This window comes from Carlito syrichta, unplaced genomic scaffold (assembly GCF_000164805.1).
Source record: "Carlito syrichta isolate Samal-C Ts95f unplaced genomic scaffold, Tarsius_syrichta-2.0.1 Scaffold304744, whole genome shotgun sequence".
In the NCBI taxonomy this organism is placed as follows: Eukaryota; Metazoa; Chordata; class Mammalia; order Primates; family Tarsiidae; genus Carlito; species Carlito syrichta.
The window spans coordinates 219,521-237,989 of record NW_007248840.1 but is presented as its reverse complement, the minus strand read 5'-3'; the positions used below and the strand labels follow the sequence as shown (position 1 = coordinate 237,989).

General features: G+C 45.0%; 1 protein-coding gene across 1 annotated transcript in view; it reads left to right on the top strand.

Annotated features, from left to right (window-relative positions):
- B4GALNT1 (beta-1,4-N-acetyl-galactosaminyltransferase 1) overlaps nucleotides 1-18,469 on the top strand; it is a gene marked incomplete at its 5' end in the record, with an annotated part of 39,706 nt that overhangs the window by 3,011 nt on the left and 18,226 nt on the right. Inside the window, 1 exon segment of the mRNA XM_021713804.1 lies at nucleotides 6,111-6,212. Coding sequence (XP_021569479.1) covers nucleotides 6,111-6,212 — 102 coding nt within the window.

Here is an 18,469-nt window from a genome sequence, read left to right as displayed (position 1 = left end):
AAAGAAAGATTCACAGAAACTGACATATACTGGACCGTACAACAAGTCTCAAAAAATTTAAAAAGACTCAAATCAAATAAAACTAGTTCTCTGATCACAGTGTAGTTAAGCCAAAAATCAGCAATAAAGAGCTAACTAGAATAAATGCAAATGTTTGGGAGGAAAAGGAATTTCTAAAAACTTCATGGTTCAAAGTAGAAATCATAATGTAATTAGAACACATAGACAATAATGAAAGAATATTCCACTATCTGAATGACTATAGTGTATTTATCCATTCACCTACAGAAGAACATTTTGGTTGCTTCCATGTTTTGGCAATTACAGATAAAGCTACTACAAACACTCACGTGAAGGTTTTTGTGTTCTTCCTATGGAATTGAACACCTTGAGATAAACTTTTACCCTTATGGTCAACTGATTTCTGACAAAGGACCCAAGACAATTCAATGGGGGAAAGGATCATATGGGAAGAGTATGTTTAGTTTGGTAAGAAATTGCCACACTTGTCTTCCAAAGTGGCTCCACTATTCGGCATTCCCACCAACACTGAATGAGAATTCCTGTTGGTCCATACCCTTGCCAGCATTTGGTGTTGTCCGTGTTTTGGATTTGGGCACTTCCAGCGGGTGTATGGAAATATCTCATTGTTGTTTTAATCTGCAGTTCCCTAAAGGTATATGATATGACACATCTTTTCATGTTGACTTGTCATCTGAATATCTTCTTTGGTGAGGTATCTGTTTAGGTCTTTTGCCCAGTTTTTTTTTTTTAGGGGAGAGCGTGAACGCAGTCCCCCACTACCACAAATTATGCAGTCGAGTTTCCCACATTTGGGGAAATCGCAGGGGTTAGCACATCCAGAGTGCAATGGGTAAGCCTCGCCCTGGGAAAACCACCTTCGTGATCATGATATCTCCCCTGCCAGGTAAGTATTTTTGCCCAGTTTTTAATTGGGTTGTTTGTTTTCTTATTGTTGACTTTTAAGTGTTCTTTGTATATTTTGGATGCCAGTCCTTTATCAGACATGTCTTTTGCAAATATTGTCTCCCAGAGTGTGGTTTGTCTTCTCATTCTCTTAAAGGAGTCAATATTTTTAAGATTACAGGTCTCCTCAGATTGATATATAGATTCAATGTAATCCATAACAAAATCCCAAATTTTTGCAAAAATTGACAAGCTTACCCTAAAATTTATACAGAAAGGTAAGGGCCCCATAATAGCCAAATTAATTTTGATCCTGAACCTGGTGAAGTGAGGACAAATAAATGGGAGGCCCAAACTTTACCTGCATGTTGACCACTTATGTACCTAATCCCAATTTGTGCCCCATATCTTTAAAATAAAATAATAATAATAAAGAAAAAGAAGAAAAAATTCAGAGGATTTACCCCATCCTTTACAACTTAGTATAAAGTGTCAATGATCAAAGATTATGGTAATGGGTAAAACTAGGCATGCAGATCGATGAAATACATTTGAAACAGTCCGGAGATAAACTTTTACCCTTATGGTCAATTGATTTCTGACAAAGGACCCAAGACAATTCAATGGGGGAAAGGATAGTCTTATCGACAAATGGTGCTAAGACAATTGGATGTTCATGAGCAAAATATAGACCCTGTCACTCACAGAAACAAACACAAAATGGATCACAGACCTGAAAGTAAAAGCGAAAACAAAAACTTCTAAGGAAAAGTTCTTCATGCCTTGGTTTAGGCAGAGAATTCTTAAATACAATATTAAAATATGACCCATGAAATTAAAAACTAACACATTGGACTATATGATTTTTTTTAAATGTGCAGGGCAGTTCTCTGGGTGGCCTTGAATCCATTCAGTTCTCTCCCTTTTCTTGTTTGTAATTCTTAAAAATAACTGTAGAATGTTCTAGAAATGCAACAACCTGGGATAGGGAGGAGTCTCTTGAAACTTTCCTGGCCTTGATCCTGTTCTTGCTATGAAATTGAACACCTTGAGACAGAGAAGAACGTCTGGAATGCCTGGGGTTTGTTCCTCTCGCCCTTGGAAGCAAGACATCCTTCAAATCTTTGCCAGTAAGTTACATGACCCCTGAGATATATATAACCCAGAGAGCGCTGCCTTTCCAGTCCCTCAGCTATGGGGACTGTATCTGCCCCAAGCATCTTGCCTGAACCTTGGGATACAGGCTCACAATGGATCCTAGGCTTCTGTTGCTCCTCGCTGCCTAGTCATACACCTGCTTTGCGTACGTGATGTGCTGTGTGTGTGTGTTCTGCCTCACTGTAGCGGGAATCTCTACAGAGAGAGACAGGACACCGAGGCTACTTTGCCAGGAAACAGCACTTATTTATGCCTGCACCGACTCAGTGGATTCGCTTCCAAAGACTGAGCCCCGAGCGCGGGAGGGGCATTGCCTTTTATACATTTTTAGTTTCCTTGTTCCCTGATAAGGCTTGCTTATTAGTAACATACTGGTTAATTGGGTATTTCATAGCTCAAGATTATAGCAGAGTTACACTTGCGCATTACAGATTGGGGCCACATTTCTTTCTAATATGTATCATCCAAGAAAGTTCTTATCTTATGGTGCTAGAAGAACTCTTTCATTATTCTGGGAAGGCTGTTATCTTATAAGACTTGGGGGAGGGGCTCCCTGCCTCATCACCAGACTCATACAAGTTGATCAGTGGTGTATGGGAAGCCTGCCTCACAAAATTGGCACAGTGAGCAGGGTCCTTGTTGACAGAACCATGGCTTGTTGTTGAAGTGGGAGGGGTGATACTCCCAGTGCCTGGGTCAGGGTGAAGACATCTGCTGGGGGCAAGGGCCTGGACATGCAGGTGGATGATTTATGGGGAAAGGAGGGTGATTGGTGAGTGCACTGGCTGAATGAATCGAGGCAGGGAGAAAGCAATGTGGAGACGGGAACACCATGCAAGATCCTCGAATTAAGCCAGGCACGGTGGCTCATGCCTATAATCCCAGCACTTTGGGAGGTGGAGGTGAGAGGATTATCTGAACTCAGGAGTTCAAGACCAGCATGAGCAACATGGCAAAACCTCATCTCTACAATAAATCAAAAAAATCATCCGGGCATCATGGCACATGCCTGTGGTTCCAGCTTCTTGGAAGGCTGAGGCAAAAGGATCACCTCAGCCCAGCAGGTCGAGGCTGCAGTGGCTGTGAGCATGCCACTGCACTCCATCCTCAGCGACAGAGTGAGACTCCAACTCAAAAAAAAAACACAGAAGAATGGAGACAAGCTGGGCACAGGGGCTTGTACCTATAATCCCAGCACTTTGGGAGGAGGAGATGAGAGAATTGCCTGAGCCCATGTGTTGGAGACCAGCCTAGGCAACTTGGTGAGATCTCGTCTCTATAATAAATCAAAAAATTAGTCAGGCGTGGTGGCATGCACCTATAGTTCCAGCTACTGGGAAGGCTGAGGCAGAAGGATTGCCTGAGCTCAGCTGGTTGGGCCCTGTGGTGGCCATGAGCATGCCACTGCACTCCAGTCTGGGTAACAGAGTGAGACTCCTACTCAAAAAAAAAAAAAAAAAAAAAAAAAAAAAAAAGAATGGAGACAAGGCCTCTGGGTCCCCACCAGAACCCAATAGCCCTATACTCCTGTCAAGACAAAAGGGGGAGAGAAAGAGAATTCAGACTTTTTGGGGGTTCTTGGATACCTGAGCCCACATGATAATATTCCCAGGTTCCCGCAGGGAAAACAATTAAACTGAAGATATCAAGAAGCTTTCAGATTAACACAGCAGCCCTAGTGTTTATCTGCACGTGGTGCTTGTAAATGGAGCCCCTCAGAACTTTTTGGGTGCCACTGTTGGTGATTCTTACCACTGAGTGCATTGTAGGCATTGCCATTTTGACGGTTTGTGGCATAAAACATCACCACTTCCTGAGGGGCTGTGCCCCATCACAGCTGACAATTCTAGCCATAACAGTGGGACATATCTACTCCTACCTGCCTCCTGAGCCAGCCAAGCCCCAATGGATTATTCAACAAAAGCAGTACTGCATCCTAAAAGGAGATCAGAATATCACTTGGCTAGTTCAAGCCTTGCTTACAAACTACCCTATCGTGATGCAACAGCCCAGCTTGGCTGGTCAAAAAAGGTCATCCAGGCATGGAAACTAACAATAGACTGTAAGAGGCAGAATGTCAAGGCCAACTTGTGCCAAAAAAGGTATCCCGGTAAGAAAAAAACAGATGATGAAGGAAAGTTGATTAAGACTCCAAATGATACAAAAAGAAGCATTCCATCTTGGTTGGATTGCTCATGGGTTTGGTAACCTCTTTAAAAAAAAAGAAAAAAAAGACAGCTATGACACAAACCCCAGGACACTCACTCACCCAAAGAGCCAAAGAATATTTCCCATGACATCCTGCTCCATATAGTTCTTCTTGGTAATCCACCACTAAGTTTAGGAACTTCACCCCAACAAAATTGTAAGCGTTGTAAGGTTTCTATGTAGTTTCTGTTTCTGTAGTGTGAATGTTGTGATTGGTGAGTCAACTGTCTGTAGCTACTGGTTACACCACAATTGTAACAGAATTTTTACTTTTTCTACAACAACAAAAAAAACTTTATAAATAAAATCTTGACATTAAAAAAAAAGTGTCCCAGATGCAATCAAGCAAAAATGTTTAACCCTGGCAGCACCCACTGATAAAAAGAAGACCTAACGGCTGGTAGACCTCTTTGGGCATGAATGATAGCATGTACCCCACTTGGATGTTCTTTTGGCCCTAGTAGTCAAGGTGACCATCAAAGCCACCAACCTTGGTGAAGCGCAATAATTCTAGCACTTTGGGAGGCCAAGGCGGAAGGGTCATTTGAGCCCAGGAGTTGGAGACCAGCTTGGGTAACATAGTGAGAACTTGTCTCTATTAAAAAATTAAGAAAAAACTAGCCAGGCATGGGAAACTAAAGCGGAAGGATCATCCGAGCCTAGGTTGAAGCTGTAGTGAGCCATGATTGTGCCACTGCACCCCAGCCTAGGTGACAGAGCGAGTCCTTTTCTTTAAAAAAAAAAAAAGCTGCTCAGGCTCAGTGGCTCAGCCTGTAATCCCAGCGCTTTGGGAGGCCGAGGCGAGTGGATTTCCTGAGCCCGCGGGTTCGAGACCTGCCTGGGCAACTTGACGAGACCTCCTCTCTACAATCAATCAAAAATTAGCCGGGCATGGTAGCGCACACCTGTAGTTCCAGCTACTCGGAAGGATCATCAGGTCGAGGCTGCAGTGGCCGGAAGCGACCGCTGCACTCCAGTCTGGGTGACAGAGTGAGACTCCAACTCAAAAAAAAAAAAGCCTCCAGCCTGAACAAGGCCCTTTGCGGCCAGTGAGCCTTGGAAGCCATTTAATAAGCCATGACCCAGGCACTGCCTTTAAAATTACAGGTGTTCCATGCAGGCTGACTGGAGTCTGTGGCAACAGGAAACTACCACTGCATGTACCACCCTCTTAGATTTTGGACACGTAGCTTGCCTGAAGCAATATGGGATATAACCTTTTCTTTCTTTTCTTCCTTCCTTCCTTCCTTCCTTCTTTCCTTCCTTCCTTCCTTTCTTTCCTTCTTTCTCCTTCCTTCTTTTTTTTTTTTTTTTTTTTGAGTCAGAGTCTCACTCTGTTGCCCAGGCTGGAGTGCGGTAGCACACTCATGGCCACCACAGCCTCCACCTGCTGGACTCAAGCAATCCTTTCTCCTCATCCTCCCAAGTAGCTGAAATTACAGGTGCACACCGCCATGTCTGTTGTTTTTTTTTTTTTCTTTTCATATTTTGTAGAAACGAGGTCCTTTTTATTTTTTTGAGTTGGAGTCACACTCTGTCACCCAGGCTGAGTGGCACATTCAGGGCCATCGCAGCCTTGACCTGCTGGGTTTAGGTAATCCTTCCACCTCAGCCTTCCAAGAAGCTGGAACTACAGGCATGCGCCACCACACCCAGCTAATTTTTTTATTTATTGTAGAGATGAGGTCTCGCCAAGTTGCCCAGGCTGGTCTCGAACCTGTGAGCTCAGACAGTCCTCTCACTTCAGCCTCCCAAAGAGCTGGGATGATAGGCATGAGCAGCCATGCCCAGCTGAAACAAGGTCTTGCTATGTTGCCCAGGCTGGTCTTAAACTCCTAGGCTCAAGCAATCCTCCTGCCTCAGCCTCCCAAAGTGCTGGGATTACTGGCGTGAGTCACTGGCCCAACAGAGATACAGCTGTTTTAAATGGCAACTCCTTGCTTACAGTGGGACCCTGGTGAAAACGGAACACCTACAGCCACAGCCATATGTGATGCTGTCACTTGAACTGCCAGTTCTCACTTGGATGCTTAGAAAACCCACCAATACAATGAGACTGGTTCAACTGAGCCTGATTAGCAAAGAATGTGATACATTCAAGATTGGGCCCAGCCAGGGCCCCAAGGGACCAGTAGCTTCATGAACAAATGACTAACTTGCCAGATGTGACTTAATGACCCATAAGGGATGCTTTGGCTCCTCCTCTTACTATCTGTAGCCCAAGACAGACTGGGTCCACTAGGCTAATGCTGCCATCTGGCCAGTAGATAGACATCTTTTGACCGAACCTGGATACAGACATTCCACCCAAAGGATCAAACTCCATGTAGCAGTGACGGCCAAGCAGACCATCCCCCACTGTATGTTTCTACAATTCACAGACTCAGGGGCCACTGCCAACAACCCGGTCGTCTGGTCTGGAGAGTGGCAACTCAGTGACTGGATCGTTAAAGGACTCCCTGTGTGGGGACAAGAGCTTGCTGCCTGGAAGGGACAGATACATGTCACTCATGTCTATGCTGGTTCTAACATGGCCACCCTTGAGAGGAAGTTATGTCATACTTTTGGATATCCCATGGTGAGAGAGGAGATAGAGAAAGGTTAGGCAGCCAGACAGGGTGGGTCCCCCTGTAACAATGTTGCCACAGCCCTGCAGGCTGATATACTCGCATTGGTAAACAAACTCCCTCAGAGCCACTTAAGCTAGAGCTTACTTACTCACTGCTGGAATAGAAAAACAACCAACCAGCTCGCTGCCAAGTGCCGACCAATCAACTCACCATTAGATCCCGACCTCCTGCTGATTGGTCCTTAGTACTGACCAATCAGCACAGCTAGTGCCGACCAATCAGCTCACAGCTAGTGGTAGCAAATCGCCTGGGTCTTAGGGCTATTAAACACCAGATCTCAGCTCCAAATCAACAACCGCCTTAGGTCCTCTCCCACTGTGAGAGCTTTTCTGTCCTCTCCATAAATCCTGCTTTTTCACTGTCTAGCTGTCAGTGTTCCTCATTCCTCCTGGGCAGGAGACAAGAATCCCGAACTGAAGAGCTGCAGATCTGCAGAAGATCGTTGGAGTGAAAGAGTCGTGCACCCCCCAGCCGATGGAGCCGAAGCTGCAGAACTGGGAGAGCTGCTGGAAGAAGGCAAAATTCCACAGCTGAGATGCTTCTGGGGGCTGCAACACTCTCAGGGCTTGACTTGCCAGTCCATTAGTGCCAACACTTTTGGTGCTAGGCCTGCCAGCCCCTCAAGCTGACCCTCTCCGGGGCTTGGCCGTCCGTCCCATTGAGTTGATACTCCTGAAGCCCAGGTGACCTGAAAAATCCGTATCAATGGGATTCTACTTTGACCTTCGCTGCCCAAGCAACATGACAATGGGGCATACTCTCATGGAATACATGCACCTTGTCATCCTTTGAATGAAACTTTTTTTTTTTTGGGTTGGAGTCCCACTCTGTCGCCCAGACTGGATTGCAGTGACCGCTCCCGGCCACCGCAGCCTCGACCCACTGGGCTCTGGCGATCCTTCCGCCTCAGCCTTCCAAGTAACTGGAACTACAGGCACGCACTACCACGCCGGGCTAATTTTTGATTTATTGTAGAGATGAGGTATCGCCTGCCCAGGCGGGTCTGGAACCTGCAGGCTCAGGCAATCCACTCACCTCAGCCTCCCAAAGGCGCGGGATTACAGGCTGAGCCACCGAGCCCGGCTGAATGAAACTTTTGAATGATGCAACACCCAGTTCATATAGCAACTGAAAAAAGGACGTGGAGACAGCCTGTAATGGGATGGTACCCTTGTCTGATGAGGGCGGTACTGACAACAACACAGAACTCCCAACAAGGATTGCAGTGCATGTTAAGAAGCACTGAGACTGGCAGGATTATTGGTGGACCAGACATGCACTTGCCAGGCTGTGCCTGCAAAAACCCACTTAGGGCTCCCAACCATGCTTTTCCTTCCCCGTTTAGAGTGCATGTCCTGGGAGTAGTTTGCGGTTCAGGCCGCTCTGGTATCCAAGACAAGGCTCTCTAATTCTAATCTGGAGGTGATGCTTCTCACGTGGGTGTTTAGAACTGTTATATTAAAATCTATCTTGCACTTTGATTGGATTTTCTTCCCATGCATAGTTTTGTTCCATCATGATTTGATCACATGGAAAACATTGGTTCACTCTGTTTGGCAGATCTTCTAATGGGACACATTGATCTATACACCACTTAAAAAATTAGGTTCATGGCTGGGCTCAGTGGCTCAGCCTGTAATCCCAGAACTTTTGGGGGGCTGAGGTGAGTGGATTGCCTGAGCCCATTGATTCGAGACCCACCCAGGCAACTTGGCAAGACCTCGTCTCTGCAATAAATCAAAACAAATTAGCTGGGCATGGTAGCACGCACCTGTAGTTCCAGCTACTTGGAAGGTTGAGGTGGAAGGATCGCCGGAGCCCAGCAGGTCGAGACTGCCGTGGCAGGAGTATGCCACTGCACTGCAGTCTGGGCAACAGATTGAGACTTCAACTCAAAAAAAAAATCCGGTTGATAAAACCTCCAGTTTTCTCATTGGCAACAAATATTGTTGTTTTTCTTGAAGTGACAGGCTTACTTTGTTCATTCCTGTAAAAATGCCTGCCAAATACCCAAGATTCAATAAATATATTTCCTCATACTTTAAATAAAAATAGTGTTCTCTGGGGAAAAAAAATTGGCTAGTTTAATGTGCATCTAAATAACACAAATAATCCTACTTTGGTAGGCAGCAAAAGCATTTGATGCATACTTCCCATTGTCACACAGAATTTTCAATGTTCATTCAAGGGCTGAGATTTAATAAAATTAATTGTTACACTGCTTCATCAAAGACATTCTTTTTATTTTATTGTTTTGAGTCTCACTCCATCACCCAGGCCAGAGTGCAGTTGCATGCTCATGGACACCCCAGCGACGACCTGCTGGGCTCCGGTGATCCTTCTGCCTCAGCCTTCCAAGTAGTCGGAACTACAGGCACATGCTACGAAGCCCGGCTATTTTTTTTTTTTTTTTTTTTGAGTCAATCTCCCTCTGTCGCCCAGACTGGCGGGCAGTGGCAAACTCACGGCCACCACAGCCTTGACCAACCAGGCTCAGGCGATCGTTCTGTCTCAGTCTTCCAAGTAGCTGGAACTACAGGCATGTGCCACCATGCCCAGCTAATTTTTCTTGATTTATTTGTAGAGATGAGGTCTCGCCAAGTTCCCCAGGCTAGTCTTGAACCTGTGGACTCAGGCAGTCCTCTCACCTCAGCCTCCCAAAGTGCTGAGATTATAGGTGTGAGCCACTGCGCCCAGCCCCAGCTAATTTTTTGATGTATTGTGGAGATGAAGTCTCGCCAAGTTGTCCAGGCTATTATTGAACCTGTGGGCTCAGGCAATCTCCTCACCTTGGCCTCCCAAAGTGCTGGAATTACAGGCTTGAGCCACCGCACCCGGCCAACATTCCTTTTTTTTTTTTTTTTTTTTTTGGACAAGGTCTCACTCTGTCACGCAGGCTGGAAAGCAGTGACATGATCATGGCTCACCACAGCCTCTACCTCCTAGGCTCAAGTTATCCTCCCACCTCAGCTCCTCCCCTCCCAAAGTAGCTGGGTCTACAGGTACGTGCCACCATGAGCAGTTAATTTTTGTATTTTTGGAAGAGACGAGGTCTCACCACGTTGCTCAGGCTGATCTCTAACTCTTGGGCTCAGTGATTCTTCTTCCTTGGTCTTAACACTTGGAAAAAGTGCTCAGAAAACACCAATAATATGATATAATAAGATTAGCAAAAAAGTGTAAATATCCAGTAATGCAACAATAACAATAACAAGCATTTTCGAAGCATTTTGATTATGGCACATCTACACGGAGGAATATTAGACAGCCTCAAAAAATGATAGTGTAGGCTGGGTGCGGTGGCTCACGCCTATAATCCCTTTGGTGGCTCACGCCTATAATCACTTTGGAGGCCAAAGTGAGAAGATTGTCTGAGCCCACAGACCAGCCTGCGCAACTTGACAAGACCTCATCTCTACAATAAATCAGAAAGTTAGCCGGGCATAGTGGCACATGCCTGTAGTTCCAGCTACCTGGAAGGCTGAAGCGGAAAGTATTTCCTGGGCCCAGCAGGTCGAGGCTGTGGTGGCCATGAGCGTGACACTGCCCTCCAGCCTAGGTGACAACAGAGTGAGACTCTGACTCAAAAAAAAAATGATGGTGTAATTCTTGGAGAGAGGATGAATCAGTATGACCTTTCCGGAGGACGATTTGGCACTAATTACCCAAATGTAGTATGTATATAATCCTTTCATTTAAAAATCCCACTGCTAGGAATTTGTCTTAGGACACTGTGATAAGTGTAATTTGTAAATAAATTACACAGTGATATGATCTATAAATTCAGAGTAATATAGCATAGTCTATCATTCTGAATTATTTGAATTATTTGCCATGATGTGTTGAATGAAGTGAAAAGAAGCAATTTGTAAGTGAACATGTTACCTTAAACTTATAAGCATGTTTATGAGGCCATGAGCCTACCATGCTGAAAAAAACAAACACGTGTGTGATTAGACTACTTCATCACTAGTAAGCACCTATTGTGTGCTTAAGATATAAACAACCTGAAGTCATACATGTATTTACATTAAATATAATTGGTAAAGAAGTAACATCTGACTGGGCATGGTGGCTCGTGTCTGTAATCCCAGCACATTGGGAGGCCTAGGCAGGAAGACCACTTGAGGCCAGGAGTTTGAGACCAGCCTGGGAAACACAGCAAGATCCAGTCTCTACAAAAAAAATTTTTAAATAGCTAAGCATGGGGCATATACCTGTAGTCCTAGCTACTTGGGAGGCTGAGGAGGGAGGATCACTTGAGCCTAGGAGGTCGAGGCTGAGGTGAGCTGATTATGCCACTGCACTCTAGTCTGGGCAACAGAGTGAAACTCTGGGCAACAGAGTGAAACGTCCATTCAAAATAATAAAAATAATAAATTATATCTATTGTACACAGCCTTGTTTCCCAGGAATGTGAAAAGTATGATAGAATATTGAACCAATACCATGTAAGGCATGTCTCAAACACTCAAAACCCAAGCTAGTATGAAAATCCCAGCCTGCCATCAAACATTGGAAGATAGTAGTGTTAGTCTTCCAAGTAGTTCTTCTGGAGTGCCCTGTACCATTTAATGGATGTTATGAGGGCCACTTAGGGGAAAAAGATGTCCATGAGCGAAAGAGTGGCTAATTGCCAAGAAAGACTGGCTACATCCTGGGAATAAAGTGGCACAGACGTCTCTCTTTTTTTGAGTCAGGATCTCACTCTGTTGCTCAGGCTGGAAGGTAGTGGCACAATCACGGCTCACCACAGCCTCGACCTCCTGGGCTCAGGAGATCCTTCTGCCTCAGCCTCCTGTGTAGCTGGGACTACAGGCATGTGCCACCAGGCCCGGCTAATTTGTTTTTGTTTTTGTAGAGATGAGGTCTTGTTATGTTGCCCAGGCTGGACTTGAACACCTGCCCTCAAGCAATCCTCCTGCCTTAGCCTCTCAAAGTGCTGGGATTACAGGCGTGAGCCACTACACCCGGCAGGCTTTCCTTTTGTTACCTCTCGCTACTACTTCACTGGTCAACAAACTAATTTTTGTCAACTTGTTGAGTGAGATGAAGCGTGTGTATGGCAAGTAATAACAGTCTTCTTGGCACCTCTTCTGACTGACATCTTTGAAGCAGTTCTTTGCTATAATCTAAGCAAAAAAACCTAAATTAAAGAACACACTGACATATAATAATTGGCACTTGGTTTAAATAGATCAGACATATTCATAAAAGTCTGCCAAGTATACTTATTGCAGCACTGTTTGTAATGAAAAGGAAGTATCAGCCAGTACTACTCAAATAATTAATGATATATTCATATCATATAATAAAATGCAATGAACTTTTTTTTTCTGAGTCAGAGTCTCACTCTGTCACCCAGGCTGGAGTGCAGTGGCATGCTCACGGCCACCGTAGCCTCAACCTGCTGGGCTCAGGCTATCCTTCCACCTTAGCTTTCCAAATAGTTGGAACAACAGGCGCATGCTACCACGCCTGGCTAATTTCCTTTTTTTGTCAAGTTGCCCAGGCTGGTGTCAGACCCCTGGAATCAGGCAATCCTCTCACCTCTACCTCCCAAAATGTTGGAACTATAGGCAAAAGCCACTGCATCTGGCCAAAATTTTGTAATAAGACGTATTTTCATGTGCCCTTATCAAAAGCCTCCAAGATATATGCATCATGTGACAAAAATCAGTGTGAGTTCCATGGATATAGTATAATCTCTTTCTATTAAAAAAAAAAAAAGTTGCCGGGATTGGTGGCTCAGCCTATAATCCCGCGCTTTGGGAGGCTGAGGTGAGTGGATTGCCTGAGCCTGTGGGTTCGAGACCTGCCTAGGCAACTTGGCGAGACCTCATCTCTACAATAAATAAAAAAATCAACCGGGCACATGTGCCTGTAATTCCAGCTACTCAGAAGGCTGAGGTGGAAGGATCGCTGGAGCCTAGTGGGTCAAGGCTGCAGTGGCCGGGAGCAGCCACTGCACTCCAGTCTGGGCGACAGAGTGAGACTCCAACTCAAAAAAAAAAAAAAAAGTCAAATTTTGTAGGATCACTTCCATCAAAATAATTGAGTGAGTTTAAGAGAAAATTCTCCCTTCACTCCAAACAGATAAAATGACAGCTAATATGTATTAAAAAGACAAGTCACATTCAAAAAAACCAGAATACCAGCCTGTAGTCCCAGCTACTCAGAATGTTGAAGTAGGAGGATGGACGCTGCATTGTACTCCAACCCGGGCAAAAAAGCGAGACCCTGTCTTAAACAAATAAAAAGCCAAAAGTGAAAACAATATCAGCAGCTCCTTGAACTGGAAATGGAAATATAATGACTGGAGACTGAAGCCACAGATCTGGTGGGCCACAAGACAAAAACAGGCCCCACCAGGAACCCAGCTCCTCTGGAGAACTCACCGGATGTTTTAATGCAGGCAGGTGTATGAGGCTATGACCGCTAGCTGGGCCACTTGCCTGGAGCGACTGTGAAGAGCTCCACAGGCCAGCCAGTCCTTGAGGCACTCTGCTGAATGGGACTTTGCCTGCAGCTGGCTAGACAGGATCCACAACGTGCCCTTCTGGATTAACAAATAAAAAAAAGACAAACAAATAAATAAAATAAACCCCCTCACCCCCCACCAAGTGTCAAATGCAAATTCTGGTACGAGGATCAGCAACATGCCTTCTGGATATAATAAACAAACAAATAAATAAAATAACCCCTTACTATGTGTCAAATGTAGATTCTGGTTCCAGGATCAGCAACCTACCTTCTGGATTCAATAAATAAATAAAATCCCCCACTGTATGTCAATTGTAAATTCTGACTCCAGGATCAGCAACATGACATCTAGGTGTTATAGATAGATGATAGATAGATACATAGATACATAGATAGATAGCAACATGCCTTCTGGGTGTAATAAATAAATCCCCCACTGTGTGTCAAACGTAAACACTTTGGACACAACCGAACCCCCTCAACACAGAGGACCATAGTGGGAAGAAAGGAAAAGCTATAATCCAAAGTGGACTGGCATATTTAGTGCCTGTTACAACATTTCCCTGGTACGTCTGACTATGCTGGAATGCTAATAAACGACATATTCCAAACTCCTTCGCAGTTAGTGTCCCTTGTGTCAATCAAATGCATATCTGGGAATCCTGAATCGCGGTGGGCCTCCTGCGAGAGGACAAAGGAGGACTCTGACTGAAAGGAGTCTGCTTTTTGAATGTGAATTGCAGCTGCCGCACTGGGGCTCTGCAGTTAGTAGCTTCCTGTTTTCAAAAGCGTGGGACAGTTGTGGCCTCAGTTTTGTTGACACCAAGAGAGGTGTGTAATTCTGGAGGCTGGGAGCTGTACCCAAAAGGCCCTCCTGAAGCAATGTTTCTCAACTGAGTTACGACCAGCATCTAGGAAAAAGCAGTCTTGGTTGCTCAGGCTTGGTCTACTCATTGTAGGACATTTAGCTGGGAGCTTCCCCAGCCACGGTAACAATCAAAATTAGCCCCACATATTTTAAATGGCTGGGGAAGCAAAAAACAGCCCCCAAGTGACAGGATAGGCCACTTAATAACAAGCAAATAACCCTTAAGGTAGTTTCTGCTCTCTACAATGAACCCTAGCCAGGACGCGCACATGAGCAAGAAACTCACACACAAAAGACAAGACAGCAAGCTAAAATGTCAAAGCTCATCATGAAAATTAGCACCATGAAAGACAAAAAGCTCAATAAACAAGAGAATTCAAAAGAAGACATATGAGCAGCCAACAGATACGTGAAAAAATGCTTAGCCTCACTAATCATCAGAGAAATGCAAATCAAAACCACACTGAGATACCACCTTACCCCGGTAAGGAAGGCTATTATTAATAAATCAAAAAACGATTGATGCTGGCACAGAGGCCAAGAAAAGAGGATGTGTCTACACTGTTGGTGGGAGTGCAAGTTAGTCCAAACTCAATGGAAAATAGTGTGGCAATACTGGAGGGAACTAGAAATTGACCTTCCATACCACAAGCAATCCCCCTCCTGGGAATATACCCAGAGGAGCACAAATCGTTGTATAAAAAAGATACCTAGGTCAGGTGCAGTGGCTCATGCCTATAATCCCAGCACTTTGGGAGGCCAAGATGAGAGGATTGCCTGAGCCCATGGGTTGGAGATCAGACTGGGCAACTTGGCGAGACCTCATCTCTACAATAAATCAAAACGTTAGCTGGACATGGTGGCATGTGCCTGTAGTTCCAGTTACTTGGAAGGCTGAGGTGGAAAGATCGCCTGAGCCCAGCGGGTTGAGGCTGTGGTCGCTAGGAGCATGCCACTGCCCTCCAGCCTGGATGACAGAGTGAGACTCCAACTCAAAAAAACAAAAAAAAGACACCTGCACATGCATGTTCATTGCCATACTACTCACAGTAGCAAAAACATGGAACCAACCCTACCCTACTGCCCATTAAATGTAGACTGGATAAAGAAAATGTGGTACATATACACAACTGAATACTATGCAGCCATAAAGAAAGACAAAAATCATGAACTTTTCAACAAATTGGTTGGAATTAGAGACAATCATTCTTAGCGATCTATCACAGAAACAAAGATCAGAATACCTCGTTTCCACTCATAAGTGGGACCTGAACATTAGTCACAATAGCACAAGGAAGGGATTGGCATTTGTGGGACACTGCCAGGGGAGGGCGGAAAGGGGGGCGCGTAACAACATTAAGGGTACCTGCGATCCTAAACCGGGGGAAGTGAGGACCAGTTGGAGGCCCAGACTTCACCTGCACATGGATTACTTATGTTCCTAACCCTGACTGTAACCCATAACTTTAAAAGAAAATAAAGTAGCCGGGCTCGGTTGCTCAGCCTGTAATCCCGCGCCTTTGGGAGGCTGGGGTGAGTGGATTGCCTGAGCCCGTGGGTTCGCGACCCGCCTGGGCAGGCGAGACCTCATCTCTACAATAAATCAAAAAATCAGCCGGGCGTGGTAGCGCATGCCTGTAATTCTGGCTACTTGGAAGGCTGAGGTGGAAGGATTGCTGGAGCCCAGCACTCCAGTCTGGGTGACCTAGTGAGACTCGAACTCAAAAAATAAAATAAAATAAAGTTAAAAAAAAGAAAGAAAGAAAGAAAAATGAGCCCCAGAAAATGTACCCTCCCTAAATATTTAGAGGTGATTCTTTTTAGACATGATTATCCCAAAGACCTGTGCAGTTTAGTGATGCTGATTCTGATTTCTTTTAAGCATGATGAGGATGTTTTCTGAGCTACCAGAATTCTTCCATACACACAGACTCATTTCTGCAGATAAAAATCTTTTGCAGGACAACCCTTTTGGGTTCCTTCCCACTGTGGGAGCTTCTCTGTCCTCTCAATAAATCCTGCTTTCTCACCTAAAAAAAAAATCTTTTGTGATCTTTTGATAAAGTATCTTTTATTTTTATTTTGTTTTGAGTCGGAGTCTCACTCTGTCGCCCAGGTTGGAGTGCAGTAGCATGCTCACGGATACCACAACCTCGACATGCTGGGCTCAGACGATTCTTCCGCCTCAGCCTTCCAAGTAGCTGGAACTACAGGTGCAAGCCACCACACACCTGACTAATTTTTCTTGATTTATTGTAGAGATGAGTTCTCACCAAGTTGCTTAGTCTGATCTCAAACCCCTGGACTCAGGCAAACCTCTAACCTCTGCCTCCCAAAGTGCTGGGATTACAGGCATGAGCCACCATGTCTGGCCCTTTTGCAACCTTTCAAGAAAAAAAGAAAAGAAAATTAACAAGAGAATCCACTCTAGAGTACATGGAAATAATAGAGTTATTTATTTATTTACTTTCTTATGAGCTGTGATCTCACTCTATCACCTGGGCTGGAGGACAGTGGCACAATCATGGCTCACCGCAGCTTTGACCTCCTGGGCTCAGGTGAGCCTTCCACCTCAGCCTCCCAAGTAGCTGGGACTACAGATGCATGCCACTATACCTGTCTAATTTTAAAATCTTTTGTAGAAGCCAGGCATGGGGGCTCACGCCTATAATCCCAGCACTTTGGAAGGCTGAGGTGAGAGAATTGCCTGAGCCCATGGGTTCCAGACTAGTCTGGGCAACTTGATAAGACCTCATCTCTACAATAAATAAAAAAAAATCAGCCAGGCATGGTGGCACGTGCCTGTGGTTCCAGCAATTTGTAAGGTGGAGGCAGGAGGGCTGCCTAAACCCAGCAGGTCGAGGCTGTGGTAGCCATGAGCAAGCATGCCACTGCACTCCAGCCTGGGCAACAGAGTGAGACTTCAACTCAAAAAAAAAAAATCTTTTGTAGAGAAAAGTTCTCACTATGTTTCCCAGGTTGGTCTTGAGCTCTGGGGCTCAAGCAAGCCTCCCGCCTTGACCTCCCAAAGTGCTGGGATTACAGTCATGAGCCAACATGCCCGCAAAACATTAACTTTTATCAATATTCATATCATCCATATTCCAGCTTTTAAAATTGATCCCAAAATGTCTATTATTGCTTTTTTTTTTCCTTTGAAGACAGGATCTAATCTAGGATCACATATTGCATTTTAGTTGTCATGTCTCTTTAGTCTGGAATGATTCCACAATCTGTTTGTTTTTTATAATTGACATTTAAAATATATATACTGGCCAGTCGTGTGTGTGTGTGTGTGTGTGTGTGTGTGTGTGTGTGTGTGTTATAAAATTCATCATTTGGGATTTGTGTGTTTCTTCATACTTAGAATGAAGTTATGTTCCCGGCCAGAACACTGTGTAAGTGATGCCATGTCCTCCTCAGGATAGCATATCTGGAAACATATGATACTCTCCTGCACCTCATTGGCCACGTTTGTTCTAGCAAAAGGTGCTGTTTCCCCACTATGCAGCTACAGTCTTCCCTCTTGCAACCAATAAGCCTACTGTGGGAAGACACTTTAAACTACCCTGCTCTTGGCCGGGCTCGGTGGCTCAGCCTGTAATCCCGCGCTTTGGGAGGCCGAGGTGAGTGGATTGCCTGAGCCCAAGGGTTCGAGACCCGCCTGGGCAACTTGGTGAGACCTCATCTCTACAATAAATCAAAAAATTAGCCAGGTGTGGTAGCGCACGCCTGTAGTTCCAGCTACTTGGAAGGCTGAGGCGGAAGGATCGCCAGAGCCCAGCAAGTCGAGACTGCGGTGGCTGGGAGCGGCCACTGCACTCCAGTCTGGGCAACAGAGTGAGACTCCAACTTAAAAAAAAAAAAACTACCCTGCTCCTAACCAAACTTTCCCCCAGAATCAGCATTCATCAATAACTCCTGCCCATGCCAACTTTTACTATGATGGTTGCAAAATTCTGATTTTCTGATTCTATCAACTCCCGCCATGTTTACTGATGAGCACTCTCCCTTCTGCTTCATCCATCCATTTAATTACCTGTGTATTATCAGTGTGGACTCATAGGTCCCTATTTTTTCAATAGTTCATAATTCATTCCTGTCCCAAATTATTTTGTTGCTTGAACTGTCCTAGATTCATCCAGTGCAAGCCTCTTCAAGATGGCATCTGTGTGCATCCTTTTTTTTTTTGAGT